This window comes from Penicillium citrinum (assembly GCF_028827155.1).
Source record: "Penicillium citrinum strain IBT 23319 chromosome Unknown utg000001l:1.0-4955037.0:1.0-4956770.0, whole genome shotgun sequence".
In the NCBI taxonomy this organism is placed as follows: domain Eukaryota; kingdom Fungi; phylum Ascomycota; class Eurotiomycetes; order Eurotiales; family Aspergillaceae; genus Penicillium; species Penicillium citrinum.
The window spans coordinates 2322437-2340653 of NW_026622686.1; the positions used below are offsets into that span (position 1 = coordinate 2322437).

General features: G+C 46.1%; 5 protein-coding genes across 5 annotated transcripts; 2 read left to right on the plus strand and 3 right to left on the minus strand.

Annotated features, from left to right (window-relative positions):
* Nucleotides 1-2790: 2790 nt before the first annotated feature.
* N7469_000872 (uncharacterized protein) lies at nt 2791-4407 on the plus strand (the record flags this gene model as incomplete). Its single annotated transcript, XM_056639792.1, has 2 exons — nt 2791-3270; nt 3379-4407. 2 exons carry the CDS (start codon nt 2791-2793, stop codon nt 4405-4407), a joined length of 1509 nt encoding a protein of 502 aa, XP_056505549.1.
* Nucleotides 4408-7223: 2816 nt separating this feature from the next.
* N7469_000873 (zinc-dependent alcohol dehydrogenase) lies at nt 7224-8496 on the minus strand (the record flags this gene model as incomplete). Its single annotated transcript, XM_056639793.1, has 4 exons — nt 7224-7996; nt 8064-8220; nt 8275-8323; nt 8378-8496. The coding sequence occupies 4 exons, from the start codon at nt 8494-8496 to the stop codon at nt 7224-7226; spliced, it is 1098 nt and encodes a 365-aa protein (XP_056505550.1).
* A 932-nt stretch (nt 8497-9428) lies between these two features.
* On the minus strand, nt 9429-13093 carry N7469_000874 (uncharacterized protein; the record flags this gene model as incomplete). Its single annotated transcript, XM_056639794.1, has 2 exons — nt 9429-11947; nt 12004-13093. The coding sequence occupies 2 exons, from the start codon at nt 13091-13093 to the stop codon at nt 9429-9431; spliced, it is 3609 nt and encodes a 1202-aa protein (XP_056505551.1).
* A 1412-nt stretch (nt 13094-14505) lies between these two features.
* On the plus strand, nt 14506-15753 carry N7469_000875 (uncharacterized protein; the record flags this gene model as incomplete). Its single annotated transcript, XM_056639795.1, has 2 exons — nt 14506-14607; nt 14680-15753. 2 exons carry the CDS (start codon nt 14506-14508, stop codon nt 15751-15753), a joined length of 1176 nt encoding a protein of 391 aa, XP_056505552.1.
* Nucleotides 15754-16275: 522 nt separating this feature from the next.
* N7469_000876 (uncharacterized protein) lies at nt 16276-17781 on the minus strand (the record flags this gene model as incomplete). Its single annotated transcript, XM_056639796.1, has 4 exons — nt 16276-16440; nt 16501-16939; nt 16998-17242; nt 17317-17781. The coding sequence occupies 4 exons, from the start codon at nt 17779-17781 to the stop codon at nt 16276-16278; spliced, it is 1314 nt and encodes a 437-aa protein (XP_056505553.1).
* Nucleotides 17782-18217: the final 436 nt, after the last annotated feature.

Consider the following 18217-nt stretch of genomic DNA (forward strand, 5'->3'; position numbering starts at 1 on the left):
AATATTATCGAACATACATATATCATATACATATAAACCATATTGATGCAGCATTTCCATGATTCGCTGTAGTTTATCGACAAAAGCACCTGTTGGTTGTAGAGCACAGGCCAATCCTGCAGAGTTGGCGCTGGCCGGAGTATTTTTCCCCGGCGTTACACAAAGCATTCGTTGAAAGAAAAAGAAGAAAAAAACCAACCAACCAACCTCCTCTCTCTCCAAACCAAAGCAGCTAAGGGTCTTTACTCTCCATCTTTGTCAGGTTCAATTCTTTTGATCCTGTGCTAGCTTACTGTGCACTGTGTCGCTTTTGTTGTTCCTGCAATGGCAGGGAATGTGCCTCAGGCTGTGGCTGTGAATACCAAGGCGAGGGATGGTCCAAGAACATTTGCAAGAAACCAGGAAGTAAAGACATCAATCGACCGCTTCAGATTCAAGCAATGTCCCCAGTGACACGTGGATCGGGCAATTTATCAAATTTAGGACTCGTCCTCATACTTGTCTGGATGGCCCGTGTGAATCCGATCAGATGCTGTGCAGGCTAGGCACAATTTAGGCGCCCGACCACAGTGATTGGCGGCCGCGAGCCAGTCAGGCTGAATTAGACGCCAGTTTCTCGCCGATCATCATGTCACTGCGCAGATACTGCGCAGACGTTATTGATCACGTCTCATGCTTTTGACTTTTGCTCCACAGACCACTAAAAGAATTGGCCACTTGATAGGGCATCCATACTAACTCACCAAGGAACCACACAAGAAAGACGAAGGCAGAGCATATAGTGGAAAGAATGAAAAATGCAGAATGCGGCCCTGCATTGTATATTCAGACCCTAATCCAGGAATTCGAGCAACTTCTCCTGCGCAGCACAGGCCCAGGCACAGCAATTCTCGAAGGTGCCCGGTTCCCCACGTTCGCTGCACTAAACGTGGGACCTCAGTCCTTAATGGATCTGTAATAGTGAATACGGGATAACCGGCCGAAACGAGCCGAATCGATCGTGCACAGTTCGCGGGTGGAGGAAATCGCCTATCGCCTTGTGCCGCCGCCATCGGATCTCAACTTGATTTCCCTGCCAATTGACCTTGGGGCAATATGCAACCGAATCACCAACTCAAGTTGACTTGGCACAGCTAACACATCTACTATCTGCGGTTTGACATTGATTGCAAGGGAGACAATGAGCAACAGGGATCTTTTCAAGCAAATCACATTCGAGATACCTCGAGCAAACTCTCAGCGGAATAACCCCGTCATGCACATTATAGTGCCATTCACGAAGCAAATACGTACAGTATATTGACAGTGCCAAGGTCCGCCATTTCTTGATCAATTTCTCATTCTGTAATGCCGCCTTGGCCAAAGGTTGATAATCACGGCATGAGAATGATTTTCCCTGCAGCAAATGCCAGTTGAATGCAAGCAAATCCAACAGCAATAATGACTGCCCCACTCTCGCCCATGAACGGCTCAACAGCCAAAGCCAAAGTGAAGGCAAAATGAGAAAAGCGAAGAGGGGAAAGGCAAAGAAGGGGGGGGAGGAATGACGCCTCACACTAAGACGAAAGGGAAGATCGAAATTCTTTCCCCGCTGGGACCGCTGATGGCGATCGCAGCCTGTGCCCCCGAATAGACGGGCAGATCAACAACAGTTCAGCACAGCCTACATGGCACAGTTTCATGACTAACTGTCCCAGATCGAGGCTCATAATGGTTACTCTGATGCTATACTGATGTCAATACAGAAGGCAGCTTCCCAGGAGAATCTTCTGTCCGTCTCTATCAACAGTGTCTAACGTTTCCACTTTAGGTGGCTCCCCCCTGGTTCCCGAGACCAAGCTAAATGGCCAAACAGCTTCGCAAATGGCGTCTACCAAATGCGTGGCATGCATCTAGTCCCTGCGCAGGGCAACAGTAGAACCAAGCCGTGTTATCTTCCCGTCTCTGGAGGATACCTTGACAGATATCACAGCATCAATCAGGCAAATCTCGCGATTATCATGGTGATGTGACCCCCTGATCAAGTGGTATTATTACATGCAGCTGTTTTCACCGCTAGAAAGACTAAGGAATATCGGAAAAAGCACTGATCTGACTGGTATGACCCCGGACTGATTCCCATTCCATGTCTGTGCGCGCAGCATTAGTGTCATGGGTACTCGACCTAATCAAACTGTTCGGCCTTGTCGAGACCTCATCCCTTCAAGCTCCTGTGCACACTTTGATTTCTCCCTTTGCCACCCCTAGAATCCTATCCTTACGCGCCGTTGGACTCTTCTTTCTTTCTGCATCGAACAAGAGTGGAAATTCTTTGAATTTTCCCCCTTGTGACCAACCGCGTCTCTTTTTCGTTTTCTTGGAATTATTATTTCTCTTCAATGTCATTCGTCCTGACAGCTCTATTTTGTTTTTATTGAAAATTTTCTTTTTTGTTCCCACGAACTCGTCTCGCCTCGGGGAATCAAAGCACAGTCAAACAAAACCAAAGCCCAATACACATCCGTCGGCACAGCTTGCATGAGCACAGCAACACTAGCTTCATCTAATCTTTTTGTCTTTTGTCCTGGTGGACCAAAAAGAACAGATGACGAGCCTCCATAACAATTGCTCATAAAATGGGGCCCGAATTATTTAAAGCGGGCGCCAGGGAAGCCCGTTCCATGGTTCACAGTACCCGCTTTGGTCCATGGGTCGGAAGAAACTCTCGTGAATCCAAATCCACCGGCTTTTGTGTGTGTTTAGTGTCAACCCCTTCCATTTTCCTCTCCCTTTTCTATCCTCGACTATAGCATGCCGCCCCCGACGAGGCAGTTTCATCGCCTCTCTATCGGCCAGATGCCTGCGCGGGACTCTACAAGGTCCGCCCGCGCGGGGTGGGCGGACCCTTCCGACGAGAGGGCTCGCGAGGGAGAAGGTAGCTCGCCTGAGTCGAGTGAGGAAGAGGAGGAAAGTGAGGAGAGCAGTGAGGAGGACGACGATGGTGATGACGAGGAGGAAGAAGACGAGGGTTCGATCTCCGCAGGTCTATCCACTATTATGGCGCCTCACTCGGGAATTACCTATGATTTAAGCAATCTAGATACCGAGTCCGAGGCAGAAGCTTTAGTAGGATTGGGACAACAATTTGACGTTGTGAACTCCCATGCTACGTCGACTGGGTATGACTTTGAGCTTTTGGATAGACCTCGGGTTCATATTGGACGGGATGGAACTACTTGTACCTGCTCGTCTTTTCAAAAACGGCCAGGCGCAGCATGTCAGCACATTTTTGTAAGTTTCTTCAAAGGTTTGCGTGAGAGGAGAGAGTGTGAGAGAGCAGGTGGATGCTAGTGAGGTTCGAAAGTAATGCAATAGCCATGCTGATATAGCTCAATCTAGTGGGTTCTTGACCAACTTCATAGTTGCTTCCTGCCCAAACCGCCCTCAAGCGCAGTGGTCCTTTCTCCCGATGGTCGACCACAAGTAGGAAGAAGCATTGAAGAGCTCTTAGGGGGTCAACTGGAGGAAATCTCAGATCGTCTCAATTGGCAATACCTCCGCATTGAAGGGGACTCTAGACAAACCGGTATGACACGCGCGGAAAAAGTACGAGACGTAATGTCTGCCTTCAAACCGAACATTCTCCCCGAAGATTTCCGCCAAGATCTCGTTGAAACAACAACACACTCTCGTACAGCGGAGCAGTGCGTTGTACAGGGTGATCTAGAAGCAACTCTCTTCCGACTAGCCGTTCATGACGATAGCGTCCTAAGTAGTCTCTGCAAGGCCATGCCTGCCGGGGCATGTGCGGCGATCTACTTTGACAAAGTGCAAGACCAGTGCCGACGACTTCTGCGGGATTTCGATCGATACTGTACAACGGGAGAACGTCCTACAGACCCAGTTATCGGCAGAGGAAACGTGGAGGTAAAGGCAGTTGTTGATCAATTACGTCGTCTAGTGAAGCATATTCGTTTGAATATTGCTTTGCGCTCACCGCATGGTTCAGAGGGTGCAGCCAAAGCACTCGTTTCGATTCTCGAGGCCGTTACGGCTCGTAATAAGGATTCGCTGGAGGGTAATACCTGGGGCAGGACATCCTTCAACGGCGAAGATGAAGACCAGCGGAACCTGTATCATCTTCTTATAGGATCTGACGATTCAGTTGATGATTCTGACGAGGATCTTTTCGTCATTGATGCACTGGAAAGACTCGCCCCGTCTGATCTATTCCAGTTCATTAGTCAACTCAAACCTATCCAGCAGCGCTTGGAGGTGAATCGTGCACCTAAAACATTTATATTCCGATTAAGTGCTCTCGTTCGAAAGACCGAGTTAGCTGGTGCTGAACTTGCGTCAGGATCGGGACAGAAACGTCCGGCAGCAGGAAATGGGAATTCAGGAGGTCATACCAAGCGAACTCGATAAATCATTTTCTTTTCCCCTCACTTTCTTGATTTTTTCTATTGCATCATTTCGTGTGGATTTTTGAATATTCCCTCGTTATCATTGTCATTCTTGGGCGGCTATCTATACTATGTATATTTCGAGTGCATTCATTCCCCAATCCAATACCCCCCCCCCCTGCATCGTTTGCTAGACGCACAGCGAAACTCCAAAATCCCCATGTTGTTTCGGATCTTTTACGCTTAGTGTGTGATTTGACCACTACCCCAGATTCTGATATCATGGTCATTCATCTAATCTGATCAATCTTGTCTCAACTATAAACCATATCTTAAAATAATCCCTGCACCCTGCGAGAACTAACTACACTAGCGCAGTACTTAGTAGACAAAAAAGGAAAAAGTTAAGCCACTGCTAAAACCCGTAGCACGAAATTCTCCTTCCTTTTGCAGTATCTCTCAAAATTGGGCACCATGGTATCTATCTACCTTGGAACGAAATCCAGTAAAAGACACCATCATGACCTCTTCTACCAACAAGTATGAAAAGATGTCAGGTGTAGCATGGCGTCATAAGCATTCCCCTAAAAATCCGGTGCGGCGGACTGGGGACGACATTTCCTTGGTTGAGGACGCGCTCGGCTCGTGTCACTTTTCCTGTGGTGGGTGGAAGTAGCCTGATTTGAACGCGCGAACCATGGAAATCTCACCGCGTCTTGGGGATTTTATGACCCACTTTGTTGCATGAGGATTGTGAAGTAATAGCATAATAGCATATTTTGATATTGGCATATTTACTTGCTTTTAAATATTCATGGGTTGGCTTGTCTGTGAATAGTTCCACTGGTTAACTTTGAGGCTCGAGGTTCTCTGGAGGGTAGAAACCATGTTTAGGACGTGGAGAGGCTGAACATGAGATAGGTGGTATAAGTGGCCAAGCTCGTGACCACGATGTATTAGTGCTGCAATTTACTGGTTCATTCACGCTCATGCGCGTACTTATAGCCGTGGATATATTAGCTGTGGGCTGGGAAAAGATAGCCAACAGTTTGAATGGTGAAGAACTGTCCCGTTCGTCTCCAACCGAACTGTCAGATTCAGAAAGTGGTATAGTTTCGAGCCTGTTAATAGCAGATACTTCGTGATTTGGCGCTTGGGAAGACTTCAAAAATCTATCTTGCAGATCAAGTGTCCATATAAGTCAATCAGGGGAGCACTTTTTGATTTCACTATTGACTGGATATGGTGAAGAGCGTGAGAGAAAAATACGGGATATTCAGGCTGACGAAACTATATGATAATTAGGCTAGATACAGACTCAGTGCTACTGGGGCTTGTAGTTGTTGAGTCTTTGATGGCTGTATCTATGAGTGAAGCTTTAAAGTTTTCTATAGTTCTCACGGGAGATTGCATGCACAGCAGAACCTAGGGTTCAAGGGGAGAAAAGGGAGAAGACAAGGTACACGTTTTCCTTCAGCTGTGAATTTACAATGAACTCCATTATATAGGTACTAATCAGCGCAATCATCTAAGAGCATGTCCGTGCCAATATTCTCCTTTCACGCCGTGGCTTCGTCATTCTTTTTTACTCATCTGGAGATCTGACTGTATGCATATTCCCTTGTTGCCTTTGCCGAGTGGTGCTCCTTTTTTTTCTTGTCAAATTCAAAGATCGACAAATCTCGACTAGCAAAACAAAATCAGAGAGGACCCACTGGAATGAACATTTTTGGTGGGTCAACAGCTTCGGGTCTGGTCCGAGCCTTGCCGAGTGTGTGTCCTAAATGAGTGCCATTATTCCCCGCTGGTGAACTCCCAAGGCGAATCTCAATGTGCGGCCATTGGCTGTCTTGGAATATGTCTAGACGAGTGAAATCTTTACTGTATATCCAAATAAAGTAATCGACACCAACCTTGGTATCGATTACTTCCTACTAGTACAGGAACTTCGTCTATCTGGTGCCAAGGTGGGCCAGCTAGCGTATCTGGCGGGGGATCTGAGACCAGGATATGGAACTGCTGTCAAGCGGTCACACCAGTGATGGAAGTTCTTCCAATGTTTGTCTTCTAATCGGACGACAATCAGCAATCTGCTAATTGGAAGGCCTTAGGGGGTTGCTCGAAAGACAAATATTTTTATCTCAACGTTCAACTCATCCCATGATCCAACAGAGTCAGCAGATATTGGGGCATCACCAATGTGGTGATACACCATGCTCAGCATAATATATATTTCCCGTCGCGGAGCATCACTATGTACTTGAAGTTCGAGTCGTGGCACAGCATTCTCCCAGTATTTCAACATTTACGGTATAAAAGTATCTATGACAAAGGGAATGCTAGCAGTGCTATCAATAAACCTGAAATAGCCATTTTAAATAAGCACAGGCAAATTGTACTATGACCGATGAGGATTGTATACTGAATTGTTCGGCGGAAGCTTGGCACTTGGCATTCCGCTTTTTGTAGGTTGATAGTGGCAAAAGTGGAGCACTCAAACATCAATCAGGCCGGCTGGCCCAATGGCAAGGCGCTTGACTACGAATCAAGAGATTGCAGGTTCGACCCCTGCGTCGGTCAATTTTTTGCATCATTTCTTTCCGTATCACACTTTTTACTCGATTGGAGTGACAAGTGAGTGAGATATAGACTTGTATGTCGATCAAATGTCGGAATCGCTCCGCCTCACCGATGTGCTGCTACTAATTTTTATAGTTACAAGGAAACGACGGCGTGAATACTCGTTAAGTTCAAATCATAACTTTCATATAGAACACTACTAATCTGACAATTTCCGATTCAATCCATTGTAGTATCATCCACCTGGATGATACTATTTCAACCCGACAAATCCAATACCACACGGCCTTGTAATTTACCTTCGGCCATCTCCTGGAACACAAATGTCAAGGCATCCATCTTCTCAATCCGATAATGAGCCTGGATAATTCCACGAGCAGCAAACTTCAGAGTTTCAATTGCCTCTGTGCGATTTCCAACCGCCGAGCCCGTGATAGTATAATGCTTATTGATGAACGAAGATGGAAAAGCCGTTGCAATGGCCTGAGGTGCGTGCTCAGGGATTCCCACACAAACAAGCGTGCCGTTGAATCGGAGTAGCGGCAGCGCCTGAGCATATGCAGCATTCGCTGCTGTGCAAACGACAGCGGCGTGGGCACCCAGCCCATCCGTGAAAGATTGGACGTGCTTCTGCAGGGCTGCCCCGTTGTCGTCCTTGGGGAATTGAGTGATATCAACGAAGTGCTCGGCCCCAGAGGCCTTGACGAGCTCAGCCTTGCTACCGTGGTCAATTCCAATAACGCGAAGGCCCATTCCCTTGCTGGCGAGTTGCACGGCAATATGACCGAGACCACCGCCAGCTCCAGAGATGATGACGAATTGGCCTGGCTTCGCATTACTACGCTTAAGGGCCGCGTAAACGGTGACACCGGCGCACAGCATGGGAGCTGCCTGTGCTGAATCTAAACCATCGGGGATGGGAGTGACATAATTGGCGGGGCCAAGTGCATATTGTTGGAATGTGCCGGGGGTATAGTACCCCGAGACCTTTTGGTTAACGCATAATCCATCAAAGCTTGCTCGACAGGGCTCTAGCAATGGTTTAGTTAGAGGCAGATATTCGAAGAGTTATGGACTGAAAGAGGTGAAAGATCATACCGCAATTTCCACATGCACTAGAGACCCATTTGATACCAACGCGATCGCCAACCTTCAAGCCAGAGCTCTCCGCACCTGGGCCGAGCTTCACAATCTTACCTACACCTTCATGACCACCCACTTGACCTGGCTGAGTAGGGAAAGGAAGCATGTCCCACTAGGTAATGTCAGAATGGGGCTAATATCTCCTGCGGAAAGGAAAGAAGCATACGGTGTTGGTCATGATACCATAGTCAGAATGGCAGACGCCGGAATGTGTCCTTTAAACAAGTTAGTCGACATAGCCACTCACGAGATTTACTGGATAGACTCACAGATTAATGAGGACCTCTCCGGTGCCGGGCTCAGGCACATCGATCTCTACAACCTTGGTCGAGACCTTTCCAGGCTGGTCGAAGACCACGGCCTTTTGTTTCTTCGGGATGTCAAACATATTGATAGAGTGTTGATGGATATGAAGAGAATATCAAACAAGGGTGGAAGCTCAGTTCCGATGTAGAAGGAAAAGCAGATGAACAACTTTGGGTCAGCGGCCAGGTATTTAAAGCTTTCCCCGCCAAGTGACGAGGAGACCAGAATTATGTTCATGTGGAGCAGCGGGGGCCTGATGATACGGCGATCTGAAAGTGCACTAATAGGAGTTGTACATATTTGACAAGGCCTCGGAGCCGGAATGGTCTCTCAATAGGGCATATATTATCAGATCTATCATTTTATTGGAAGTTAAGTGGAGGAAATAGCACACTGCTACTTCAACAATGTGGTTGGTAGTGGCCAATGGGTGGAGAAAGGGAGATATCAAAGACCAATCCCGTAGTAAAATCCATTTTCTGACTCAAGATTGTATCCTTATTGTCAGCGAGGCCAGCTCTCTTGTTATTACCTCTTGTAGATGATGATTCAATTGTTGTAACTCAACAAATCCTCGGCATCTTCGCTCTAACCGAAAGAAGGCGCTGGTGAGGGGTGTGAAGTGGAGTCATCTTGGGGCCTCGGTTCCACCGGCGTGACCAACGTTGAATGAAATTATGGGAGAATACATGTAAGGTGATGATCAGAAACGAGGAATGAAGAGTATGAATGATTTAGAAGACTACTTATATAGATATGGACATCAATCAACCTCAAGGTCCTCGATTTGGTTGTAGAAAGAACAGTTACTACTCGCGCAGACAACCCCGCTTCTCCACAATCGTCATATAATATCAGCGAGTATTAATTCAGCTATGAATTATCAGCCCAGACACACATGTTATGCATTCATGGACTTTTTAAAATGACATGGCAGTATCTGCAAAATCTAAATATGTACAGAGAGAATGGACTTTTGGCACGAATCAAAGCTCTCGCCTTCTAGCGAGAATACTAGCTGGAGCTGATATTTCGACTCTGATCGATCTGAGTTTTTGTCAGCGTAACCAGGTCATTGATGTCTGGGCCAAAATGGGTGATCAACGTCGCAAGCAGATCGGAAACGAAATAGCTTGGCTGCGGTAGTGAGCTCCCGGCCACGTGAATAGTTGGCATGCTCTTTGGCCAAAAATTCGGTGCTTCATATCCACGATTCAAGTGCCCGTATCGTTGATAATTTGAATGATCGAGGCTTTTGCTCGAAAACCAGGAGCACGGGAGGACCAGTGCAGCGCCTTTGTCTATCATCATTTTGAGGGCCATGTAATATATTCTTTTGTTGACGAAGGAAGTATGAAGCCCTTCATGTAACCACTGTGTTACAGAGAAGAGGAAACGAGCCCAAATGGAAACGCCATCGTAGAAAGCGTTGGGATCAGCTCCAAAATCAAGAGCCCGTTGCAAAAGGTCTATGTTAGGTACGGAGTTTCCAATCTTCACACTTGAAGAACAACGACCTGCAAACCTTGGACGCAGGATGTAATCCAAGATTGGCCGACCTTTCTTAGATCGAATTTGATGTTTAGTGAGGTATTTCATGCAATACCCTCTCATGTCAAAGTCGATGGCCAGTGTGAGAAAATTACTTTTCTCCTTATACCAACTAGTTAGAACGGGGCTAATGTACCAACCCGCAGAGCCCTGTTTATCAAAGCTCGAGCAAGCTTCTATAGTGGGTTGAAGAAGACATGCGATCTGGATGGCCACTGGCGCTTCTTTCCATTCGGCAACAGAAAGCACGCTAGCAATATAGCTTGCTATTCCCAAGGCGATGCTGCGGCCGAATTGAACCTCCTGTAGCGCTTGAAGCTGTGATGTCCTAGCACCAACAAGTAACATCCTGACGTCGTAGGGGCCTCCAGTATATCGGTGAAGTTCGGCCTGGATCTGTGGAGAAAGGAGAAAATCGCGACAAGATCGATGTAGAAAGTCAATTGTAAGCATGAAAGAGCGCGATAAATCGGGCCCATCAAAGATCTCGGAGTACATCGAGGGCTCAAATTTCAGGCCCTGATAACGTGATAACTCCTCTAAATCGTCGGCATACTCTTCAGTAAATAATTCAAAGAAGTCGTCAGGGTTGTATGTGCATTCAAGGAGGCCCATGCATCGACTATTAAGCCGCCTAGCGGTAGAGTCCAGATGGAATCTCAATTCTTCACGGTCGCTTAATGAGATTCTACCCCTGGAGCTTAAGGCAGAATCCGGGGCTGTCTCGTCAGTGAACGAAAGATCAAGTAAACGGAGAGGGTGTTTTGAAAAAAAGTCATGTTCTTCATGCAAGGCAACCTGCAGGATAATAGACGATTCTCGCCTGTGGCGAGGGTCGATTGAGAAGAACAAGCGCTCGAAATAATCGTTCAACTCGGCGGGCATCTCTTCGAGTTTTTGATTTAAAGTTCTGATACTATCTCCATCACGAATTGCTCTAAGTAAATCGCGGACTACGAGCCGTACCCACAAAAAAACCCCGGCAGCTTTGTCTGTGATCGCGAAGATGAGGGAGTTGGCAGTATTTTGATCGGAAGAGCTTAGATATCGAAATCGCGGAGAATCAAGGAAACTGGATCGAACATATGTGCTGATATCGTCTCGTGTGAGATCCTCTAGTCGTATCTTAGGGAACTCACACAAATCGTCTTGGAAGACATTCCACGGTCTGCCAGACAATATTATCTTCACATTACCAGTGCTGGCCAATTTTCTGAACAATTTCATATGCTCTTCATGGATTTCATCTGAGCATTCAAATTCATCAAGCCCATCAACCAGAAGCAATACGCGGAAAGAGTCGTCGCGTAGGCTCGAGATGCTTCGTTGAACACAAGAAATCAACTCAGAATCATCCCAATCAGGCAGAGCACCCGAAGAGGCTTGTGCAGCAGTCCATCTCGTATCATCAATCACCTCGGATGTCAGACTCGGCTTCTGCTTCAATATCTGCCATAGAATTGAACGCAACAGACCCGTCAGAGACTTCTGGAGTTTATTACCCGCATTCCAAGAGAAATAAGACGCTGGGATTACGGACGAGGTCTGAGCCCATGGAAGCATATGCTGCTTTGCCGTAAGATTTTGCTCCAAGAATCTCATCAACGTAGATTTCCCAGACCCAGGCTTTCCGGATATCCAGAAGATCTTTCTTGTTTCAGTGTCCGAGGAAAGCCACGTAGACAGATCATCCCATCTGCACGCTATTTCTTGGGGACTTAGGACCCAATCATATGTCTTCTCGTGAGCTATCGCAATCTGCTGTCCGCGGTCTTGCATTTGAGGGAATTTGAGACTGGCTAGAATTTGTTGATGGGCACGTATATCACGTTTCTCCCTTTCAGAATCGTTGAGCGGAGTTTCGATGCCCTTCAGAGGTAGATTCTTTGATCCAAAATCTTGAAAGCCATGCAAATTACGAAGACTGCCTTGCGCATAAAGGGAAAACAATTGATAATGGGAAATGAAGCGGCTATCTCCTGCTAGTAGAGCTTGTCCTTATTAGCTTTTTACTTTGAAAACTGATCTCTGGACTTACTGTCAGGCATCATAGGCTGTGGCAATTTTTGTGGCATTACATATTGCCTCAAGATCTCCTTTGTGGCTGCTACAGCACTGGCAGCCGCATAGCCTTGCCAAACTTTGTTCTTGTGGCTATCTGCATAATCACAAACCCCTTTGATAACAAGACAGTTAAATTTGTCCCAAACTCCGACACCCTCCATCTCAAAGGCAATTATTCCTTCGGTATTTGAGTAGTAGTCTCTATGCAGGGCTGATTTCAAGACGGCGTTACTTGTACCAATAGAGCCGATATGTATAGCCGGGCCCGGGATTGCGCTGCTTGCTTCAGCGATTTGAGCCAGGCGATTACGGAAAACCAGTTGACTTTCATCACAGAAAATGTCATTGCATGATGCAGAGATAGCAGATTGACACGCAGCGCCTGTAGTCTCATCGCAGTTCACACAGTTTCCACGATGTCTGTGTACGTAGTCAGATTGGAAGAGCATGTCTTGACAAATGCCCGGATACTCTGAATCCAAACGTTGCAGCAAGGATCTCAGATGCATCACGGATCCACGTTGTAGTGTTTCGAGTATGGTCGGAGCCTTCCAGCGCTGCAAAAGGCCAGTTATCTCTTCATTCGGTCGACCATGCACATCAAGTAATGAATCTTTTCGCTCAAAATTATCGAAATATTGCCGCCCGTAGTCTAATTCCACGATTGCCTCACTGATTATGACATCGCCGAGTAGGATTTCAGATCCATCCTTCTTGAACGGGGCTGCACCACATATACCAACAAGCAAGGCAAGTCTGATCGAATTAAAACTCATTTTCAAGGATTGCGAAGCGCTCGACGACTTCACAGAGCCCATATTAGACAGCGTGACAATGACCACGCAGTGAGAGCCAATTCTACCGAAATCGTAGGAATTATTATCACCAGCGGCTTTCCCATAGTAGTGTCGATAATCATGCCATATCTCATCCATGCCGCAGAGAACGGCGTTAGTTTCGCGGGGTAAAGCACATATTATTGCTATTTCGAATCCATCACGGCTCAGCGGGCGGTACTGAAAGCCCGAGTCGTCTTTAGGCAAAAGATCCAACTCCGACAACATTTTCGGCAGAGCTAGTTGTATAGCATTGGAGGGCCTGTCAAGTTCAAATTAGGTTGAAAGCTTGGCATCATCACAATCCACGGATGCGGAACATCGAATACTGATCCTTTTTCATGACAAACACTTGTGTGTGACTAGAGTAATTAGTTGGCGACTAGAGAAAAGAAGTTATTGGCTGTTCATGACATGGCTCCACCAGAAATATCACTATTTTGAAGCTAATTCGGCTGATCTTTACCTCCAAGTCTCTCTTCAATATGGTGGGGAAAGAGCTTCATACTAATATACAAAATTGCCCTCATTGAGTTCTCATACATGCTAGATATAGAAAGCCTTGATGCCATCTAACTAACAAGACCACGATGACAATGTAGGTTTCAGGGTGAATTAAAAAATGGCCGTGCATGAATAACTTAGCTTCCACAGCCCAATCGAGGCGATGACTAGACATCAGTATCGCAAAGGTGTCTTTCGCCAGTGGAACGAACATGGAGAACGAACGGTGAGGTAAGGTACTTGTCACGATCCGGGCGGATAAGATATGAACCTCTTATATGCCGAATGTTTAGTCCGACCTGACAATGAACAGGAGATTGTATCTTTTATTTTACCCTCTTAACATCGTGTTGAACTGCCAATTTACTTTGTGGATAGCCGTCGAAGATTTCGTGGTACATGAGGAGAATCGTACTCGAATACTTTAATGCTCTGCATACTAAGTAAAAATTGGAGTGAAGATATCATTTTTTATATCGAAATAATTCCTTATTGAAAAGCTAAATGTGCTTGCGCTATGACAATTGGGCCAAGCAAATCAAAATCTAGATGGTACTGACAAGGTTGACTTGGGATTGGTCGAAATTAGCCGATTCCAGCACTGCAAAACTATTCCATGTTGAATTAGCGTTCTTCAAGGCGATCTGGAGAAACAAAGAAGCGCGCTGCGGCGATTCCTCGGACGAGTTCAACTGTTTCTATTGCACAGACCTTGATTCGACTCTTCTTTCTACGAAAAAGCAAGAAAATGGCGTTTCTTCAGAGACACTATTCAATCTCCGAACGTATCAGATTAATAGCATTCAATGTCAGCCTCTACCGATTGCTTGTTGTGTAATTTGCAGCAAGGATATGAAGACACCATCGGAAATTTATCGGGCAAGAGATGCATTAGAAACGAATCGGTTACACTAGGCCCTATACTAGACTGCGTATCCAAGAAATGCCAAGAATTTGGAGGCTTACCAATTTAGTGTTTCTCCGTTTTTCTTCAGGCATACGATCGTCATCTGCCGATTCGTGAAAGCGGACTATATAATGGGGCGTCCCTGGATCAATGTGTAGTATGTATCGATAATTTCACAGAAAAGCTTGAAGACCGTCACAGGCTTCGGCGTAAGAGCTACAAAGAAGCCATGAAGCTCACATCTTTTGCAGTTATTTTCAACCTTGTGGCTTGGGCAGATGCCCATGGCTATCTGACAATTCCATCAAGTCGGACACGGCTCGGCTTTGAGGTAAAGGACTTCACATATGTTAGCACTTGGTAATATTGAATTCCGGTATACTGACCGTGAGAATATCTCTAGGCGGGAATTGATACCTGTCCCGAATGTTCTATCCTGGAGCCGGTAAATGCTTGGCCAGACCTGGAAGAAGCTCAAGTCGGCCGAAGTGGTCCTTGTGGATATAACGCACGCGTGAGTGTTGACTACAATCAACCTGGCGATTACTGGGGTAACTCTGTTGTTGCCACTTACACCGCGGGGGATATTGTCGAAGTGCAGTGGTGCGTCGATAATAACGGCGACCACGGCGGCATGTTCACGTACGGAATTTGCCAGAATCAAACTCTCGTGGACCTTTTCTTAACTCCAGGATATCTACCCACAAACGAAGAAAAGCAAGCCGCGGAGGATTGCTTCCTGGATGGCGAGCTTAAGTGCACCGATGTGGACGGTCAGAAATGTGGCTATAATCCTGACTGTTCTTCTGATGAAGCCTGTTACCGCAACGACTGGTTTACATGTAATGAATTTTCAGCATCCTCAAACCGTGCTTGCCAGGGAGTCGATAGAGCAGCGCTTAATTCTTGCAAAACAACCATTGCCGGTGGTTATACAGTAACCAAGAAGATAAAGATACCCAATTACAGCTCCGATCATACGTTGCTTCGATTCCGATGGAACTCCTTCCAGACTGCCCAGGTTTACCTTCACTGCGCAGACATTGCCATCTCTGGTTCTGGTTCAGCGACCACTTCGTCTTCTACGACGAAATCAACAACCAGTACAACCAGCAAGACTTCAACTACGACTTCCCAAGCAACCACTACGTGCGCCGCAGCCACGAACCTTGCAGTGACATTCACTGAGCTTGTATCAACGACATATGGAGAAAATGTCTACATTACCGGCTCCATCAGTCAGCTCGGATCATGGGATACATCCTCGGCGATTGCGCTATCGGCTGATTCTTATACTACTTCTAACCCCTTGTGGAAGATAACAACCAGCCTACCCGTTGGGACGGCCTTTGAATATAAGTTCATTAAGAAGGAGGCTGATGGCACCGTGGTCTGGGAGAGTGACCCTAACAGAAGCTACACTGTTCCATCTGGATGTTCCGGGGCCACAGCAACCGCTACCGCTACATGGAGATGATAATTAGACCCGCTGTTCTGTTTCCGTATTAAGGTATATGAAGATATGAGGCATACCGGAGGAAACGCAAGTTCTGTTTTAGCTTTCATCTGATCTTCTGTCTTTCAATTCACGTCCGCATGTTAGTGATCTCATTAGGACTTGTTTTAGTCAAAAATTAAATACCTCCCTTCTGTTCATTCGATATTTCGAAACAATCGTTCAGATATCACATCAAACAATTTCGCAACCCAGGCTCCACTCCAAAGTCATATCATTGCTAGAGAGACTCAAAAAATCAGCACAGATATGGAACTGGTAGACAGAAGTACAGGTACGCACCTTTTCGCTTGTAGCTTTCCGGCTATTGAGCAAAGTAGTGTGGATTACTAGTACAAATTGATGCCTACTTGAATGTTCGAAAGGAGATCCGGAGCTGGGTGTCCATATCATACAATAGAAATGATTCGTTAAATGAAATAATAATAACGCTATGCAATGTTTTTCTCGCTTTCGTAAAGACAGATCAATGGTCCTGCGCATTCAAACGCGGGTCAGAAATTTGCGCGAATACATGCAACGAACAGCTATAATTATAAGCATGCCAGCAATCGACATTGCACCGGTGTAGTAAGCTGCTGGTCGATACGCAGCAATGCCGATATCTTTGTCAGCCATAGAATAAAGACCTGCGGCGATCGGAGAGCCCTAGATAAATTGTTAGAGTAATGATTCAAGAAAAAAAAACCGCCAGGAAGCAAATCTTACAAAGAAATAACCAAAGAACCATCCGAGCCATAAAAGAGGAAGAATACCCAACGCATTCTGAGCACCGAACATCGATCCGACAGTCGTTGGTATGAGACTGAAGAAGGCACCGCATCCAATTCCGTTGATGACAATAAAAACTGATAATACGGCAATAGAGCTTGCAAATGGCCAAATGACCAGTGAACTTATGCCAGCCAAAAATAAGGATAAAACGAGACTGTTTAGAGGACCCAATTTTGAATCGGCTAGGAATCCAGCTCCTAGTCGTCCGACAGTCGATGCCACATTCCAGAATGCGAGAATGATGATAGCGACTCGCTGCGAAGCTACGACGCGTGCAAAAATCGGAATAAAGTAAGACGGCACAAATAGCGGGAAACATCCTAAACCACTGCCAATGAACAGGACAAGAAACTTGCGCTCTTTGAACCGGTACCTGTGGAATGGAGATTAGCGTTTGTGATTGTGCTTTGGATTCGATTCGATGGGCATACCATTGCGGTTTTGGGACGCTTGCTTTCGTCTTCGTTGGTTGACGGATGAAAAGGCTTGCTGGGATACAAACTCCCCATAGAAGGAGGCCAAAAATTCGAAATGTCCACGAAGCACCAACTTCTGCAACAAGTAAATTAGCAGCAACACTCATAATCGCTGCTCCGAGACTTCCTCCTCCAAAAACAGCGCCGGTTGCTAGACCGCGATGTTTGCGAAACCACAGAAGGGGCACAGTGGAAGAAGGCTAGATATCCAATTAGTTTGCCGATCTAAACCTTGAGACATATATCAAGATTCCTTCTATAGAAAGCTACATACCAAAATGGTCAAGCCTCCTCCGATGCCAAATATAACGCCGTGGCAGATAAACAAGCCCGCTAGGTTCTTGGTCGTCCAGCTTGCCAGAAATTCCCCAAGTCCCATCAGCAGAGCCCCCACACAAGTAGTGCGCCGATAGCCAATGCGCCGAATCAGCATTCCAACTAAGAATCCAATTGAAACCATGAAAGATGTAGCCAAAGACCCCACGAACGTCATTGTGGTTAGAGAAAAAGATCTCGTGCTAACAAGCTCACTTTCCAAAACACCCCATGAGTAGATAATTCCCAAATAGATGAAGAAGATACATGATGCGGCTGCAACTACCACCCATCCTTCCCATGTATCAAATCTGTCATCTGTATTCTGATCTTCAAGCTTATTTGGAGGTAAGCTGCTTGTGTCATCCGAGTCACTGGCATGGCCTTGTTGAGCAGTTGCACCATTGTCTTTTTCTTCCTTCATTGTGAGTATATTGACTCAATGAAAGACAATTCTCAAAACTCGAAGCACCGATCAATGGATGTAAAAATAGCATTTTTAGATATCAAAGCAAATTCAGTCATTATGAGTAGGTGGATATTGACTTCGGATCTCGGTTTTCAGAAATTTACGGTTTACTTAGAAGTCACACATTAAGATGCCAAAAGCACTTTAAATGTGTATCTTGTAAGTGGTAGGGCCCACTTTTTCGTGATGGTTCAGCCAGTGAAAAGAGGCTCTTCACTGTAACCTGCTTGGATTTCGGGTCTGTCAAGCTCTTCCCGCGCCCGGTTTTCCGAATATTCTCGGGTTTGGCTTTTCAAAGCCGAACCATCTGCGCCGCTCCCCTTGATTGCCTGGCCATTCAGTTCGTGGGTATAGATGTAACTTTGATTCGACAGCGTGATTCGGCAGAGAG